Source organism: Lampetra fluviatilis, chromosome 21, assembly GCF_964198595.1.
Source record: "Lampetra fluviatilis chromosome 21, kcLamFluv1.1, whole genome shotgun sequence".
NCBI lineage: Eukaryota > Metazoa > Chordata > Hyperoartia > Petromyzontiformes > Petromyzontidae > Lampetra > Lampetra fluviatilis.
The window spans coordinates 2,396,608-2,413,719 of record NC_136295.1 but is presented as its reverse complement, the minus strand read 5'-3'; the positions used below and the strand labels follow the sequence as shown (position 1 = coordinate 2,413,719).

Genomic DNA, 17,112 nt, shown 5'->3' with positions numbered 1-17,112 from the left:
GGTTTTAGTTTGTTGTCCTTTCCCCCACCTCCTATTAGCATGGTTCGCTACATACGCTGTGAAAGAATTTAAACATACATGCATACATAACACACTTATACACAACATGCAACAGATTCCTTACTACCGCAAAACACAATGATACACAACACAAAATGCGCGGCCACAACAAGATATATATGTAACAAACACTGCATTGACCAAAGGCGTGTGACCTCAGTGGCCTTGGTAACCTTCGTTGTGTTGTTCAGGCTGGGGGAGCACGGGGACAGTGGTCTTGACTGTGGCGCTGCCAAACCAATAAGGTTGAGAATCACTGCCCTAAAACCCTCAATCTGCCAGCTGTACCCAATACAAAACACCGCCTCCAAAAAGCTCCTTACCTGAACTCTTTAAAATACCACATTACGTTATCTCAAACTCCCATCACCCTCCAAAAGACAGTTCATGGCAAAGTTGGAACAGCACTTTTTGTGACTGAAAATACACTAGCAGTGATACATGTGACTCCATCTGCTTGTATCATAACCTACTGTCAATGGTTCTTTACGAACACTCGTACACTCAGATTTATCTGGAAGCAAGGTGAAGAACAGCGAGAGATGGTGGGATACCGTAAAAGCAAACCTCGACGATTTAGCATCAACTTAAAACAAATATGTAAATATTCTGACATGCCCCTGACTGGATATCTGTGAAAAAGAGCTTCATAGCTCATCGGATTCCTCCAGTATCAATAAATATTTGATAGATTCTGATCTAACGGTTGGGAAAATATGAAATAACAGTTTGGTGCCATCAATGCCACTGGCCAATGACCTCTTGACCTTGTCTTTACGGCAGCATAATTAAGGCACAACAACTCGCCAGACAGACCAGAACACGCAGATAAGTGTGAGGCTGACAGAAATGCCACCCCGTGACGAAACAGCACTCTGTGTTCTGGTCACGTACGTCAACCATTACAGGATGGCTCTTGAAATCTTGTCAAAAGCTGTGAATTTGTGATATCTTCACCAGCGAAACCAAGGCATCACTGCTGTTTTCCCTGGTTCGGCTGTAATCCCGGCAAGCTCAATCCATCAAGCTCAGCACTATTTCACATACCGATTTAAATATATATTGGCACAAAGTAACCTTATGTAGTAGGTTCAACCGAGTCGCAGACGTACTCTTGGAGGCAACACATTGATTTAACACCAACACACGGGGTAACTCCCCCTTAGCAGAATAACAACCTATGGTGGTGACCACCAGGCGAACTACACTTATTAAAACATAACTAGCTACGCACCGGGACAACAGCTCGGGTCCAGGTCCACGTGTTGGAGACTCGGAGAACGTAGAACGTAGACGAAGGTTTCTTCAGGATGAACAACAACGCTGGCCCCTCTGGGGGACCCGGCTTATATTCTCTGTGGCGTGGCCGGCTCCGCCCTTGGCCACGACCACCTTCCAGAATCCTCGAGCAGGATCTGGACCCCGACCACGTGACCATCCCTAGCCCCCACTTGGGCACCTTTGTAGACTTAACTGGTCACGTGTCCTCTCGGGTCAACCAGAGTGCCACGGCCTTTAGTAACCCCTTTCCTATGGCATGCACTCCCACACCCTATCCTGTAGGGCTGGTACTCCATGCCAAGCGTGATGCCATCCAGCGCTATCAATCAGCACTGACTGAGCCCCTCTAGGGCCGATACTACATCCACACCATTGTGGTATCCGCGATGTCAATACATCGCATGCCGTGCCTCTCTAGGGCCGGCACTACACAGTGACATCCCACGATGTCACTACACTTATTTGGAACTTTGTACATTTTAATTTTTGTTACCTAAGAATGTGTTCAAAATAGTTGTTCACAAAGGTTTAAAAGATCAATCATTTTATATAGGAACAAAACTGTATTTTGAGACTTAAGATATTTAAACTGAATTGATTAAATTAAGTAAATATACAATGTCCATAATGTTATGCAGGTCAAAGATGATACGCAATGCCATTTCTGTAAGGTTTACAAATATGCACGACAGCATGTACTTCTCCTGACTGCGCCACAAGCGTGTTTTGGTGACACTGATTCTGACTCTTCGTATTTTAACACAATGTATTCTTCCATTAATCTCATTTTTGGTTTCACCAAACTTCAACCTGTTTTTTTACACAACATAATTGGACATAATTGGACTTGTTAAAAAACGTTCACTAATTTTTTTTCTTCTATGTTTCTTTCTTTCAAGAATAGAGTAAACGTAAAATGTTGCATACCGAGCAAAGTCTCAGTTAAGTCCCCCAGGGAATATTCCAAGATGGTACGACTTGGCATATGCAGTAACTTGGCATATAACCCCCCTCGTGGGTATTGTTTGCGTGGAATTCCATGCGCATGAGAGATTTAACACTCAACAATCTTCACCTAATTGGCAGGGCACGGCAGTCGACAGACTTACCCCCCTCTGCCCTGCAAGTGGGAATTTCACAAACATATTCCTATTGGGAAGCTTTAACATTGTTTACAAAGTAAAGCTGCATTATAGGATTTGCCCTGTCAATGTTAGAATATTAAGGGGACAGCTTGAATCTTCACGATTTGTAAAAAAAAAACATTTTGTTGCCACAAAAATGTGTTTACATTTTACAGCTGTAAAATGGTATTTAAATGGGACACCAAAGTTGTTTTGGAAAGAAACTTCCACTGATGATCTTCATAAGCCACTGAAGGCCTCCCAATGCAATAACCATCCCTCACAGTCCTGCAACTCAACAATCTGTTTCTCTCCTGTGCAAGAACATATTAACTAAATCCGTGACGGATGAATGAGTAACGGGTGTTATTGATTATTCATAGCTCTGTGAGTAAATTAACATTCATGGTCATTCAGCATTACTTGCTCCATGGTGACTGATGAGGGGCAATGATAGCTAAGTTAATGATTTAAGCACAGCTGGCAAATACAATGTGATCATAACGCAACCTACAACTCTGATCAGACAAGAGGTCTGCATACAATCAGGGCAAAGCTGTTTCTGTGACCCAGGGCAATGCTGGTGTGTGACAGTCAACTGTTATTTCAATGACTTGCAAAGGTCATATCTATCCCAGAGATTGAAGTCACATCATAACAAAGCTCATGGTTTAACCAGTATTTAACGATGTTAAACAATTATTGAAGTCAAAGTCAAAAGTGTATTTCTGTTCAAACGAGTGTGGGTCATTGCTCATCTCCGACGGGGGTCCCAGGGCCAGAGGTGGAAATTCAAAAATCCCATGGCGAGGAATAGTATCCCCATAACATGTCCACTTTTGGACTCCTGTAATAAATTTCATTGACTTGGAGCACGAGACGGGCCAGGCGAGCTGTTATTTTAAATTGTAATATGTCAATAGTCCTCTAGGCATGTAGCAATGCCCCTCCCCCATACAAAAATTGTGACCCAAGCATCGTTGTTTATTTATTTATTTTTATACCGTCCACGTTTCCATTGTTTCTCATTGCTTCTCATGTTTAAAAGCTACCAAAATAAAGGTTGAAATTGTTCATGCCTACATGGTCATAACTCTCATGAAGATGATCCAAAATAATTTACATTTCAGTATACAGTTATGTTACAAACTGCTTTTTGTGTTTATTTTGTTGTTCTTCCCTCCCCCGCACCTCCGATTCACACGGTTGGCTACGTACGGTGCAAAGTTCAACACACATAAATACATATCCTATAGAAAAACCAGAAAAACATGGCGATTAAAAAACCAGCGCGAAGAGGACGAGCCATTTCAATTCTGGCGACGCGTTCCTCTGCCACACGTGCCCCTCGCGTGGCGAAATCCTGCAATACCCATCACGTGCCGTGTGACGTCGTCTAGATGTGCAGCTCATAATGCAACGTAATTATCGCCAAGCAAATACTTCCCAGGACAAACACCACGTCGGCGAGTTACAGAACCCACGAACGAGCGTGTGTTGTCTCACCTTGTTGTGTCTCGTTTCTATAGTTTAGGTCAATGTCCTTTACTAATTTTCAAAGGAGGGGGGCAATTTCGCCAATAACACATCAGTGTGAGGACCCACCAGACATTTGAAACCAGTGGCGTCTGACAGCCTGATGATGAGGGGTGTTTTCACATTTGTGTATCGTAGGGGGCCACACGTTAGGGGCCACACTACTAAAAGCCGCAGTACTAGAGGCCACCAGGGGCCACCGGTGGCCCGCGGGCCTTGCAATGAAGATCACTGGTTTAGTTTGACTCATTCACATAAATGCCTAATCAGAATATTACTTGCATATAAATTAGGCATTAAATCTGAGATCCTCATGCGTATCACTCAATGAATGCAAATTGACCATAATAATACATTTTGCTTGATCAATTTGATGCATTGTGAAATGTTGAGTCTTTTACCCCCTCCCCAAGAAAAACCCGAACCTCAATATTCTTTTTCAGGCAAGTCTGCATTTTTATGTCTCATTCCGGGTTTTTATCATAACACCTGACAAGCAACAATAGTTCAAGTCCCCCCTTAAATTTAACGCCGAGTGAGCACCCAGTTTCGTGGAACCTCTCCGTGTGACCAGTGCATTTAGTGGGAAATAAATATGCATCTTAAAATCGGCTGTGCCAAGGAGCATTTTATAATTACCAAGGAAATAAATTTTCCCCAGTCGCTCCAATTCATCCCAACATTAGCTCCGTCAGCCTTCTACACATGCATTATTCTTAGAAAAGCAACTGCAACAAAGTATTTGTAAATTATCCGCACTCTGTATCATTGCTTATGCTGACTGTAAAAAGGCCATGATTTAGCACATTTTACAGGGTTTTTGGTATCATGTCCTTAATAATAATGTATAGCTCTTTGTCAATGCACTGCTGGATGAAGCCATAACTGAACTGGTGTCGGTTGTTTGACCATACTTTACCATAATGGTGAGTACGCATTGCTGAATGGAGGAGGGGCCAGGAGCGGTTCAGATATAGCTCACCGCTGACATAGCCTACATTAGAGCGCAAGGGTCCGGATGACGGATGGTTGACATTGCTGTGTGCAGAGAGTGCAGACTTGTCCCAGTCCCAGAGGGATGAGTTGGGTGCGCTCTTACGCGAGTATGCTGATGTTTTTAGTACGGGGAAATTTGACATTGGCCGTACCACACTTTTGAGCCACCATATCGACACGGGTGACGCCGCTCCCATCCGGCAAAACCCTTACCGGCTGAGCCCTGCGGAGGAGCATGTCCAGCCAGCAGTTGATGAGATGCTAGTCGCAGACATCTCGCCATCCACCAGCCCCTGGGGTGCCCCTACCGTCCTTGTTAAAAAGCATGACGGTAGCTTGCGCTTCTGTGTCGCTTTCCGTAAGCTCAACAAGGTATCCGTAGCGGACGCTTATCCTCTCCCTCGGATGGACAATTCCCTGGATGCCCTAGCGGGCGCCCACTGCTTTTCAACCCTCGATCTCCTGTCCGGATACTGCCAGTTTCCACTGGACGAAGCCTCTAGGCCCAAAACAGCCTTTCGGACACCACAAGGTCTGTTCGAGTTCAATCGGCTTCCATTGGGGCTCCACTCTGCGCCGGCTACGTTCCAACGATTGATGGAGCTGGTCCTAGCTGGACTTCAGTGGGACTCGTGCTTAATTTACCTCAACAACGTGATCGTCTTCAGCCGAACGTTCAAAGAACAACTTGATCGCTTACGTGCTGCCTTTCTCAAAATGCATGTGGCCAATCTCAAATTTAAGCCGCAGAAGTGCCACCTCCTTCAAAAATCCGTCCGGTACCTCGGGCATATTGTCAGTAAATCGGGCATTGCGACGGACCCCGACAAAACCGCGTGTTTTCGGACTTGGCCGGCCCCACGTCTGTGGGGGGGAGGTGCGGAGTTTTATAGGATTCGCTAACCTATTATCGCCGTTTTGTCACCGGGTTCGCTACCATCGCAAAACCCCTCCGCACTTTGATGGCTAAGGGTCAGAAGTTTCATTGGGTGGAGGCGGAGGAGGCCGCATTTGTTGCGCTCCGCGATGCCCTGGTGAACACCCCTCCGCTACCCTGACTTTTCCGCGCCGTCGTCCTTGACACGGACGCGAGTAACACCAGCATCGGCGCAGTCCTGTACCAGGTTGTCGACGGGGTGGAATGCGTTGTCGCATACGGCAGCAGAGTGCTGTCCCCGGCCGAGCAGCGATATTGTGTCACGTGCCTGGAACTCCTGGCGATCGTTTTCTTTGTACAACAGTATCACCCCTACTTGTACGGCAGACGATTCACGGTGCGCTCGGACCATGCAGTGCTACAATATGCTTTGCGTATTGAGCAACCGTCAGGCAAACTTTCGCGTTGGTTGGAGGTCCTTCAGGACTACTCCTTTACGGTTTGCTATCAGAAAGGCACCCAACATACGAATGCCGATGCCCTGTCGCGATTGGCCCCTACCGACAGGTACGCGTATTTTTCTGGCTCCGGGCGCTGCAACCGATGACTCGCCCCCGCCCCTCACGGCGGCCGAGGTAAACGCCCCCGATAGAGCCGATGATCCTGTAGCATGGGATGCCGTCCTTGGGCTAGCCCTCGCGGAGTGGGGGCGCCTCCAGATTGACGACGCCTCCCTGGTTAGAATGTGGCGCCGCATCAGGGACACGGATGGGGGTAAGGATCGTGGTGGTGTGGCCTCTATTGTCCTGTGGGATGGCCTGCTAATGTATTGGGACGGTGGCTTGCGCTGTCACGCGATTGTTGTTCCCACTGCCCTATGGGGTAAGGTCGTTTGGGCGGTCCATGACCGGCTGCTGCACATGGGGGTGCACAAGACTCTTGCCACAATCCAGTTTCTTTTATTCTGGCCAGGCATGGCGGAGGACGTCGCAGACTTGTTAAAGGGTTGTGTACAATGTGCACGGCGGAAAAGCCCAGACAGGCCCTGCTGTCCGCCATTGCAATCTATTCAGGTCTCCCGCATTAATGAATTGGTTGCTCTTGATATCCTTGGTCCATTTCCCACCTCCCTTCATGGGAATAAATATTTGTTAGTCAGCGTAGAGTACTTCTCACGCTGGCCGATGGCCAAGCCGCTCTCCAACCAATCGGCGGTGGCAATCTCTGAGGCGTTCCTCAATGGCTATGTGATGAACAAGGGTGCCCCTGAGTATCTTTTGACCGATCAGGGCAAAAAATTTCTTCTAAATTACTGCGGGAGGTGTGTGACTTGTTGGGAACTAAGAATGTGCGTACGTCGCCATACCACCCCCAGACTGATGGAATAGTAGAGGCTGCACAGGACTCCCGTTCCCGAAACCGGCACCCCCCTTGCACCCTATCCACTAGGGGTGGCATTGCGCCCAGCGCAGGGTGTCCCTGGTTGCTGGCAGTCCGTGCTCTTCGAGCACTGCTAGGCCCGGTACTGCATCCGCCTTCAGTGGCGTCCTTGATGGCAGTATGTTGTGTGGCATGCCTTTGCCAGGCGGGCCACACACACAGAGACATCCAGCGATGTCGCTCCACAGTTATATAATAAGCACCCTTCCAGGATTCAGGAGCCGAAGAGAATATATTGTATCCAATGCTCCAGACTACACAGATGATTAAATATACAGTAGAACCTCTGGTCACGAACGCTTCTGACCACGACCAAATAGGGTTCCGACCAAAAAATTCACAAAAAAATGTATCTGGTCACGAACACATACTCGGGTGGCGATCAAATACTGTTAACTTACTTTCAATAGAAACATGAATTGCTCATACGAATATTCTCTCTCTCAGAATCGACCGACTGATGTAGCAGACGAAACAATCATCTTGTTGAACGATTCTAAACCGTGACGCGGCAAACTTAGTTTTCTCTGTTGTTCAAGGTTTTCTCAGTGTTATTCAATGTTTTTACATTTAATTTAATATTACACTGTGAATTCTATGGCATAAACTATTTTTGTGCTTAAAAATCTTTAAAAAACAATATTTATATACAGTTCATAGGAGTCTGGAACGGATTAATCGTATTTACATACAATCCAATGGGGAAATTAGGTTGGAGTCACAACCAAATCGGGTTGCGACCAAAGTTATGGAACGAATTATGGTCGTGACCAGAGGTTCTACTGTACATGTATGCCAAAGGCAAAGAGCCAAATCCTTATACAAACATCCCAAACAATGTTATATGATAAGGATCTCCATCAAATTAAATGTTTGCCAGTGGTCTATTACCTTGTTTTAATAAGCCGATTCCATGAAATCAATATTGCTCACAAATTATAGGGGGGGGGGGGCAAAGTACAATAAATTTAGTTAGTGTTCACAACCTTAAGTCCAACAACCCCAGCTCTGCACTAACAATTGCATTCATGCCCCTTTTTCATCCTTACTTTTGTTTCTCTTGCCTTCCCTTCCCCTTATATAAAAAAAAGACTATGCTCCCGCTCACAACCCTACACAGCATGTGGGGTGGGTGACCGCCTATTCTTGTCCCTCTTCCCTCCAGCCCAGGTAAGGCCTCACTGACCTCTACAGCTCTTTTTCAGAAGCGAAAAGCTACCACAAATGATAGCTCCACGACGCTGCTTCTTTTCATGTGGAAATGTTTCGCAGCCAAAAACTCTAAACCGGAGGACCCGAAGACAAATCCTCACGACCACCGGGAGAACATGCACACTCCAAATATAGAAGCGTTAGGGTCGGGATCTAACCCACAACCTCTTGTATACTAAGCGAGTTGTTAACATCTACCACCATGGCACCCGCGGTGGTGAGACGTTAACTCGCCTCCAGTATTTCGGGGCTTCAGCCCCGTGGAATTTCTGTACCACCCCTCCCCCTTCCCTTGTTATTGTTTGCACTTTGCACCAGGCTCTTGTATTAAATAAAAACTATTTATGGCATTATCCCCCCCCCCATATGCTCACAGTAATGACATCACCTTGACCCCCCTGTCTATTTAGGACCTAAAGAGGACGAATTCTCCACAATTCTGGCCATCACCTGATGAAGCTGGTTATAATTACCAGCAGAAACGTCGTACTGAAATTGCAAATGTTGTGGGTTTACTCTCCAACACACTACCGGGGTACTGAACTAGCAACTAATTGGCACGTGTTGTTTACGTGACAAACCTTACTAATTGGCCGTGTCGGATGGTGGTAGATATAACGACACATTTATTTTTACGCGATCTAATCCATAAAAAAAAACCCTACTATTGTGGCTAATATTGGTCGCGGAAGCCTACATGTTAAACAAAAAAAACATATTGTGTTCATGCCAAATGCTGTTTTGTGAACACATTTGAGGGATATAACAGGGGCAGATCGCTGTGTTCCCATGTGATTAGTATGTCCGGTAGAATGTGCCCACCAACACATTAAAACAACACTCGAAAGCGACCGTGAGGGCAAGGCTCCTCTCTAGGCGACGACACATAAAAACATAACGGCTCAGTCAAACTACTTAAACCAGAGGGGTGTTTGACCAGTGCCACAGCAGGGTGAAATACACATTGCAGAGAAATATTTCTGCAGGAACCGTCAATTTCAGAGGCACAGAGATGGTGAGCTGCCGCCACTGCTGTGATTGTAAAATGCAAGCTCTCCCCTGCCAAAGGTGACTGACGCCTCCGAGCCATCCAGAGTGGCAGAAGTTCCTCCTAGGTGCACTCCATAGACACTGGATCGCACAATGCATATTAAGAAGGGGCACTAATTAACTACAGACCAGCGTGTGCGCGAATAAATAATCCGGTGGTCGGCACGCTGGACGCCCGAGCTAGTTTATCCGTGGCCTTGTGTAATTCCCCAGAAATGTGGTAACGATGCAGAGCATTACCAACGTGCACCACATGCTGTAAAGAGGATGTTAAGAATTAAAAAGATTTTGCAAGAGTGACACACCAATGCACGCCAGACACACAGCATACACCCTAAATCGGAGAACTCACCTACGACTGAACAATTTGTGGCAAACAAGTTTGGAAAATTACTCACCAGCCAGAAATGTTCATATCGGAAAATGGAGAACTGTGGCAACCCCTCAGGTCCTTTGTTTAAATCAGGAACCTCTATATCACGAGTCAAAATCCACACGTTAATGAAGGCATCCCCCAAGCCGTCCACGATCTAACGATCCACCTAGCAGCCGCACAACGAGTCGATTTCATCACTCCATCTCTGCGGGTGCGTTTGGATGCCACTCCCTGTCGTTATTATCGCTCACTGGCCATCATCCCTTTCTTTCTAGCGACGTGTCCTGCCCATGCCCGATTCTTTTTAAATGGGCAAATTTGCTCTTAAATCTTGTATTCCTCTTTTTGTCAACAACTATCTGGGACTCACCCTGGCCACAAGTAACATGCACAAAAACCATCAGCTAAAAAACTAGGACAGCCATGCACATTTCCAAAGGGCTGAACTTGCATAATGCATTTGGCCGATATGTACTGAGAAAACCACTTTACCCTCTGCATGTCTAATTAGCGTGCGGCGTTATGGACGTGCAAAGATGAATGCTTGAAGGGCATCAGTCAAACATTTCTGTTACTCTGAGGTTGTTTAATAGCACGATATACAACTTGGAAACTATCAAACATTCCGTCTGGATGATGACAATAAGACATCTGGTATAAATAAAAGCGAAAAACACTGGATGGATGCTCTGGTGAGTTATTCGTTATTATCCGTGTCCCTTTAAAAAAAGATGAAGCCCGTTGAGATCCTCAACATGGTTCTAATCCAATAAGAAAACTCCACGATAGAATACGATACAACACAATTAGAAATAAAATTATAAAACGGTCACTAATTTGTACAATATATGTATGCTCAGATATGATACCTCTTTGTTGAGTTGTGATGGTTCACCCTTGGCCACACTGCAAATTGGAGAAAAATTACTGAACGTGAATTGATGTTATCAAGAGTATAACCACGTATAAAATCTTAAATTCCGTGTAATCTATCCAGTAGGTCCTGTTGCACACAACCCAACTCAAGAAAACGTTGCAACTTCAAATCCTGATCGTGGATCTATGAAGTGCGTCATCCATTTAGGGTTGTGGCCGCATTGCAAAAGACAAGTGGTTGTTACGGTACTGTGGAAAAGCTGGAATTTGCACCACTGGCTCCAGATAATTAATCAAAGTGGGCACTGACCGCACTCGTTTGAGAATGTGGGCCCCTCCGATTCATGCGGTTGGCTACGTACGGTGTGAAAGAAGTTCAACATGCAAACATACATTATGCTTGTTCACCCAAGAAAGCCTCAGTATCAGGACTCTTTTTCAGGAGGTTCCTGATAAGTTATCGCAGTAGCGGACAGTTACTGCTATGTATAATCCCAATTAAGTAATTTGCAGGTTATTTTTTATTTGAAAAATTTGGACCATGACGTCCATAGTACAATGGCCTACTCTTGCGAATAACATGACGTGATCTTTAAAGTCCATTGTGAAGCAGACGGTGCTTATGGTTATGGTTAATAAACCCGAGATACAAACGCAACATATTCGTCAATAACACTGCCACATTAATGGAGAGGCTAGAAAGACAGTGGACAAGAGTTGGTGACTGCACTATATACCATGTGTCCTTACAAGAATTACATCTTTAAAATGTTTCCTGAAAACCGTTTTTTTAATTGGAATATAAATAGCACCTATGAGCAGCTTTTCAGCAAGGACCTTAAAAAGCAAAGCAAGTATTACTAAATAATGGAATCTGTATTAAAAGTAAAATTATAACATCTTGCTGGCACATTGCATTGTGGGTAAAACTGTTGTCGTCCGGTCAATGTATAATCCACTTAGTGATGCATTCCTGGGTCCAAGTTCAATAACATTAGAGAAGCTCTCAAGAAATTAAAGGATCAAAAGGACTTGCAACTGTTCTAAATGCTTGAGCCTTGCACAAGGGTTCGAGCAATTTAAGGGGTGAAATGGAAAAACAATTTTTATACTTTATTTGGGTGTCTTTTTTAGCCTCTGCTGTCCAATTTTACGGATGAATCAAATGTGTTGTATAAACAAATGTGTGGTGAAGTTTACGCCATGTGTGAACCTAAAAAGGGATGAAAGGCGTTTAGGTCCAGCACTCAATCGTAAAGCGATGTTTAAGTGAAGGTGTGGCGTTCAGTTGGTCCTGCCGGCTGAACAGGATTTCGTTTGAATACGAGGGGACGAAGGCCTTCTGTCATGTTTGCTGTTGTTCTCATCAACCATCAGAAAGCAAGACAAGGCCACGTACCGACCACGCGGTAAATATATTCACTTGCGATGAAAAATAATAATAGGCTTTTACCCTTTTCTGGCACTAAAACAGGTGTTAAGATGTTCGTGATGTTCATATTATCATGCTCTTATATACAGTATGATCAGAACATGTTTGTTTGCATGTGTTGTCACACGTATGTGTGGTGAACGCATACTCGATGCCTTGCAAAATGTATCTATTTGGCGTTTGAACATCTAAACACCTCCTGTTTTATTGCCAGAAAGTGTAAAAATATTCTTAATTTTCATCATTTTGGATTCCGGCAAAAAGGTCCCATAGCTATATACACTTGTGGCAGTGTGACCGTGACAGCACAATCCCGACTCAAACTTTTGAGGATGCTTATACCCTAGAAGCAGCCTCAAGCATGCAAGAGGTATTGATTACATTTCATAGTTCAGTAACTATAGGTTTGCTTCGACCTTGGTAAATTGTGGCTGTAATACTGTCAAAGCTGTGACCTGCTCGGGCGAATTACATCATGGTCCGTAAAGGTCACCACTACTCTGCAGGCAGCAGCGCTGCTTAACAATGCCCCCGAGAAATTACCGTGTTGAGATGAGGTTTGCTTCTCAAAAAATCATGTACAGACATGTACACCGAATACCAGACTATGCAGCTGCCTCCTAGAGACATAAATAACCGCCTGCGAATGTTTCTGATAAGATTCCTTGGTATAATCAGTAACAAGAGGCAGCATGTTACACCAACAGCGCTTCCCGCTCACCTGTGCACTTTGCTGCAAGATTTCAAGGCTCATCATTAGCTATCAATCTTGTTCTCACACTTCCTCTCGGGGTTCCTTCTCTGTAACCTCCTCGTCAATCTGTGCACGATGGGAAGTCGCTCCTTCAAAATGTGAAATGGCCAAAAGCCAAGGACCATGTTGTCCATTGCATGTGTTTTTGATTACATCTGGCTTTATACCCTGCCAACAGTATTGTTTTTGTTTCTGCTCATTCTAAACCTCACATAGACTGTAAAAGTAAACGCGTCGGGTCTTACGGCATATTTGTGATTACGTATAACAGAGTGCAGTGTATTAGGTATCTAAGTTATAGGTGAAGGAGAAAAATCGGATACGTGAAGATCTGGAAAAAAATAAGTCACAAATACTTGCATAGGGCACGGATGGTTCATTGGTCAGGGTGGATATGTGACGTTTGGATATGCGACGTTTGGCTGTATACTGAAAGTACAACTCAGTATAAAATGGCAATACTCGTCGCAAATTCAGGCAATTAATTAATAGGTTTACCCGTACAGATTTTAATTGCTACATTTCCACTGCCATATTCTACCGATGAAAGTACAGAGGGATTGCGAACCCCAGTCTCCTTCAAGTTTCTTCAACACGCCAAAAGTACAACATAATAATAAAAACGTCACCGCAGTTGGGCGAGAACTGGTACGCAGCTAAGGGCGATCCATGGACAGCATCAACACAGCAAGAGGACATCCGAAACAGATGAGCCACATGGGCCGGGGCGATGGGAGTGGAGGCAAGGGCCAGATGGACTGGGCAGGGACAGAGAGAAGGACGAACGATTGAGGTCGGGAAGGGAGAGGAAGTCACAAAAGGGAGGGTCCATATGAAGAGACCACACGGATTAGTGGGGTCCATCAACAAGACTCGTCATGAAAAGAAAAGGTAACGTTTGAGTATACACGTGCCAGCTTAACACACGCAAGGAGCATAATGACCACGAACGCGGGGGGGGGAGATAATGTACCCACCCCATAGGAGTGGGTCCTCGGGAACTGAGTTTAGTCTTCTTGGTTCTTTCGGTAAAGTCACGTAGAAGGGAAGTAATAAAATAATAAAAATAAAACATAATAAAACAATTCTCACGACGTTTCGGCCACAACGCAAGCAGCCGTCCTCAGGCGAAGAATGAAACACCACCAAGCTTGGAGCGTATATTTAAGCTGGGTTGAGGACGGCTGCTTGCGTTGTGGCCGAAACGTCGTGAGAATTGTTTTATTATGTTTTATTTTTATTATTTTATTACTTCCCTTCTACGTGACTTTACCGAAAGAACCAAGAAGATGAATCCCTGCAGTCACGAAAGCTTTAAATCGAAATTTAACTGAGTTTAGTGTCTAGTTTATCGTCCTTCCCATACCCGCACCTCCGATTAGCACGGTTGGCTACGTACGGTGCGAAAGAGGTTCAATATACAGTACATGCATAGCGAGAGGGGACCGAGGAGTCTTAGATGAGAGAGGCGACCTGGGGGGGAGGTATGAGCCCGGAGGAGATTGTGTACCCAGGGGTGATTAGGGGCCCCCAATGAGAGGGGACCACTGTGGAGAAAGGGGATACGGGGGGGGGGGAGAAAGGGGGCACGGGGGGGGGAGAAAGGGGGCACGGGGGGGAGAAAGGGGACCCGAGGGGGGGGAGAGGGATCCCATGGGCGAGCAGTCACCCCAAGACAAAATCCATGGGGAAAAAGAACCGACGCATAAAGAACGACGACCGTCTTGCGCCCTGGCCCCATGACCCGTGCTGTTCCCCCCACCACCACCCCACCACCCCCGGCACTCACCGAGTGGTCGATGCCCCACATGAGGACGCTGAAGAGCGGCTCGCTGGCCCTGAACAGCTTCACCTTCTGGGCCACGAAGTGCTTCTTCTTCGTCTTGGTTTTGCTGGCGCCGATGCTGATGGGCACGCTCACCGCGGCGCTGTTGTTCGCTGCCATCTCTGCCGCTGGTGCCGTTACTGCTGCTGCTGCCGCTGCTGCTGCCGGTTCGTCTGCCACCGTCGCTGCAGCTGAATGCGATGCTGCTGCTACTGACGTCGTTTTACTTGGTTGCGCCCTTGCTACCGTCGGCTGCAGCCTCTCGCTCTCTCGCGCTCTGTCCGCCTCGCTCCCACCGTCAACGGCGCCTGCTTCTCTCCGCCGTCACTGACGTGGCCGCTTGGTGACTCTCTCGTCTCGTCTGCCTCTCTCGGCTGAGACACACCACCGCCTCCGCTGCTGCTGTCGCTTTCTGCGTCTCTCTCTCTGTGTGCTGCTGCTGTCCGCTACTCTCCTCCCACCCCGCACCCCACCACCACCGCGCCAGCCACCTCCTCCTCCCTCGTCACCGTGCAAACAGCGACGCGCACCGGGCTCAGTCGGAGTTTGGCTTCTCCCACGGACTGTGGTGGTGGCCCACTCCCGCCAGAGCCGATTGCCACCGCGAGTGAACTGCTTTTGTTGTTGTTGTTGTCGTCTACGTGCGGTGGTGGCTTGCGAGAGCGCAAATTGTAACGTCGCGGTTATGAGAATGCATGCGGCTGGAGTAGTAAGTAGGGCGACAGGAGTCTGACGCCGTCTCCCGAGTGTTTGACGCCGTCTCTACTTTGTCGCTGTGATTATCGCCGTCGCTTTCTCCCTCCCGTGTGTCTCTCTCGTGTGTCGCTGCGGTTATTGATGTCTCTTTCTAGTGTTTGTGTCTCGTGTGTGTCGCTGTATCTCTCCAGTATTGGCGTCGCTGTGTTTGTCTCTCGCTAGAGTGTGTCTCTCCAGTGTGTCCAGTCTTTGTCTCTCTACAGTGTTTGTCTCTCTCTCGTGTGCCTCTCTACAGAGTTTCTCTCGCCACTGGTTGTCTCTCTCTGCTGTCTCTCTCTCCGCTGTCTCTCTACAGAGTTTGTCTCTCTCTGCTCTCTCTGCTGTTTGTCTCTCCACTGTCTCTCTTCGCTGTCTCTCTCCACTGTCTCTCTCTCCGGTGTCTCTCTCTCTCCGCTGTCTCTCTCCACTGTTTGTCTCTCTACAGAGTTTGTCTCTCTCCGCTGTTTGTCTCTCTCTGCTGTCTCTCTCCTCTCTCCGCTGTCTCTCTCTCCGCTCTCTCTCTGCTGTCTCTCTCCGCTGTCTCTCTCTCTCTGCTGTCTCTCCGCTGTCTCTCTCTCTCTCTGCTGTCTCTCTCCGCTGTTTGCCTCGCGAGGTTGTCGACGTTAGCGAAGCGCGGAGCCGCTAAGCGGAGCCGCCATCGCGCCCAGCGGGGACCGGAAGTGACGGCTACGGGTCGCGAGTTGCACGCGCTACCGACAAATGCGTTTAGTAAATGCGGCCCACGCATCCTTGCCAGTGACCTGAGGTTTTACCTCCAGATTGCATGGCTGGTACTCTACCACCTCTGGTGGGGGGGGGGGGCCTGGAGGGGGGGGGGTGCGCTTCCCCTCGGAGTATTTCGTTAATTAATTTTGTTATTTGTCATAAAAAAAGAACGGAATCTTGAAATTGAGCGGTTTCCGATGGGTACGTCTTGAAATGTAAGAAGTTGAATCAAGTCGTCAACCATTTATGTGGGTTTTTTTGCGGAAAAATACACATTTTTGTAGTAGTTAGCGTCTGATCATAGATACAAATTATAAAAAAAAATATCAGGTTCATTATTATATATATTCAAAACGTTTGCCTGGCGAAGACAGGCTTTATGAACTAGTGAGCGAATAATAACGTATAAATCTATCAATAAAAAAATAACCAACGAAAAAAATCGTTTACTCGGTATGGTAACCTATAACCATGTAAAAGACTTCTCTAAACTCATTGACCTTAAGCAAAGTGGTGACCCCAAGAGAACAAATTGCGTCACGCACGCAGAGCGTCCTTTGAATTTGTGTTTGTTTTATTCGCTTGCAGTTACGAGATAGAATATACCTCACGAACTTGTTTAAAATTATTGATGTTCATTCTTCGTACGTGTATTTCTCATATAAGCACGTTGGGCCAGGCAAGGGGGCAACACAATTCTAGATTTGAAGCTTTCGTGACTGCAAGGAATCATACTCTCAGGTGTTTTTCGGTAAAGTCACGTAGGTAAAAAAATATAATAAATAATAGAACAAAATTTATTTATTATTATT

General features: G+C 46.3%; 1 protein-coding gene across 4 annotated transcripts in view; it reads right to left on the bottom strand.

Annotated features, from left to right (window-relative positions):
- The window catches only part of LOC144938132 (phosphatidylinositol 5-phosphate 4-kinase type-2 alpha-like), a 203,688-nt gene extending 187,438 nt beyond the window's left edge, over nt 1-16,250 (bottom strand). For all 4 annotated transcript variants that reach the window (XM_078865847.1, XM_078865848.1, XM_078865849.1 and 1 more), the window contains exon 1: nt 14,804-16,250. In XM_078865847.1, the coding sequence (XP_078721973.1) occupies nt 14,804-14,959 (156 nt within the window). In that variant the 5' untranslated portion in view covers nt 14,960-16,250. The remainder of the gene's footprint in view (nt 1-14,803) is intronic.
- Between the last annotated feature and the right edge of the window lie 862 nt (nt 16,251-17,112).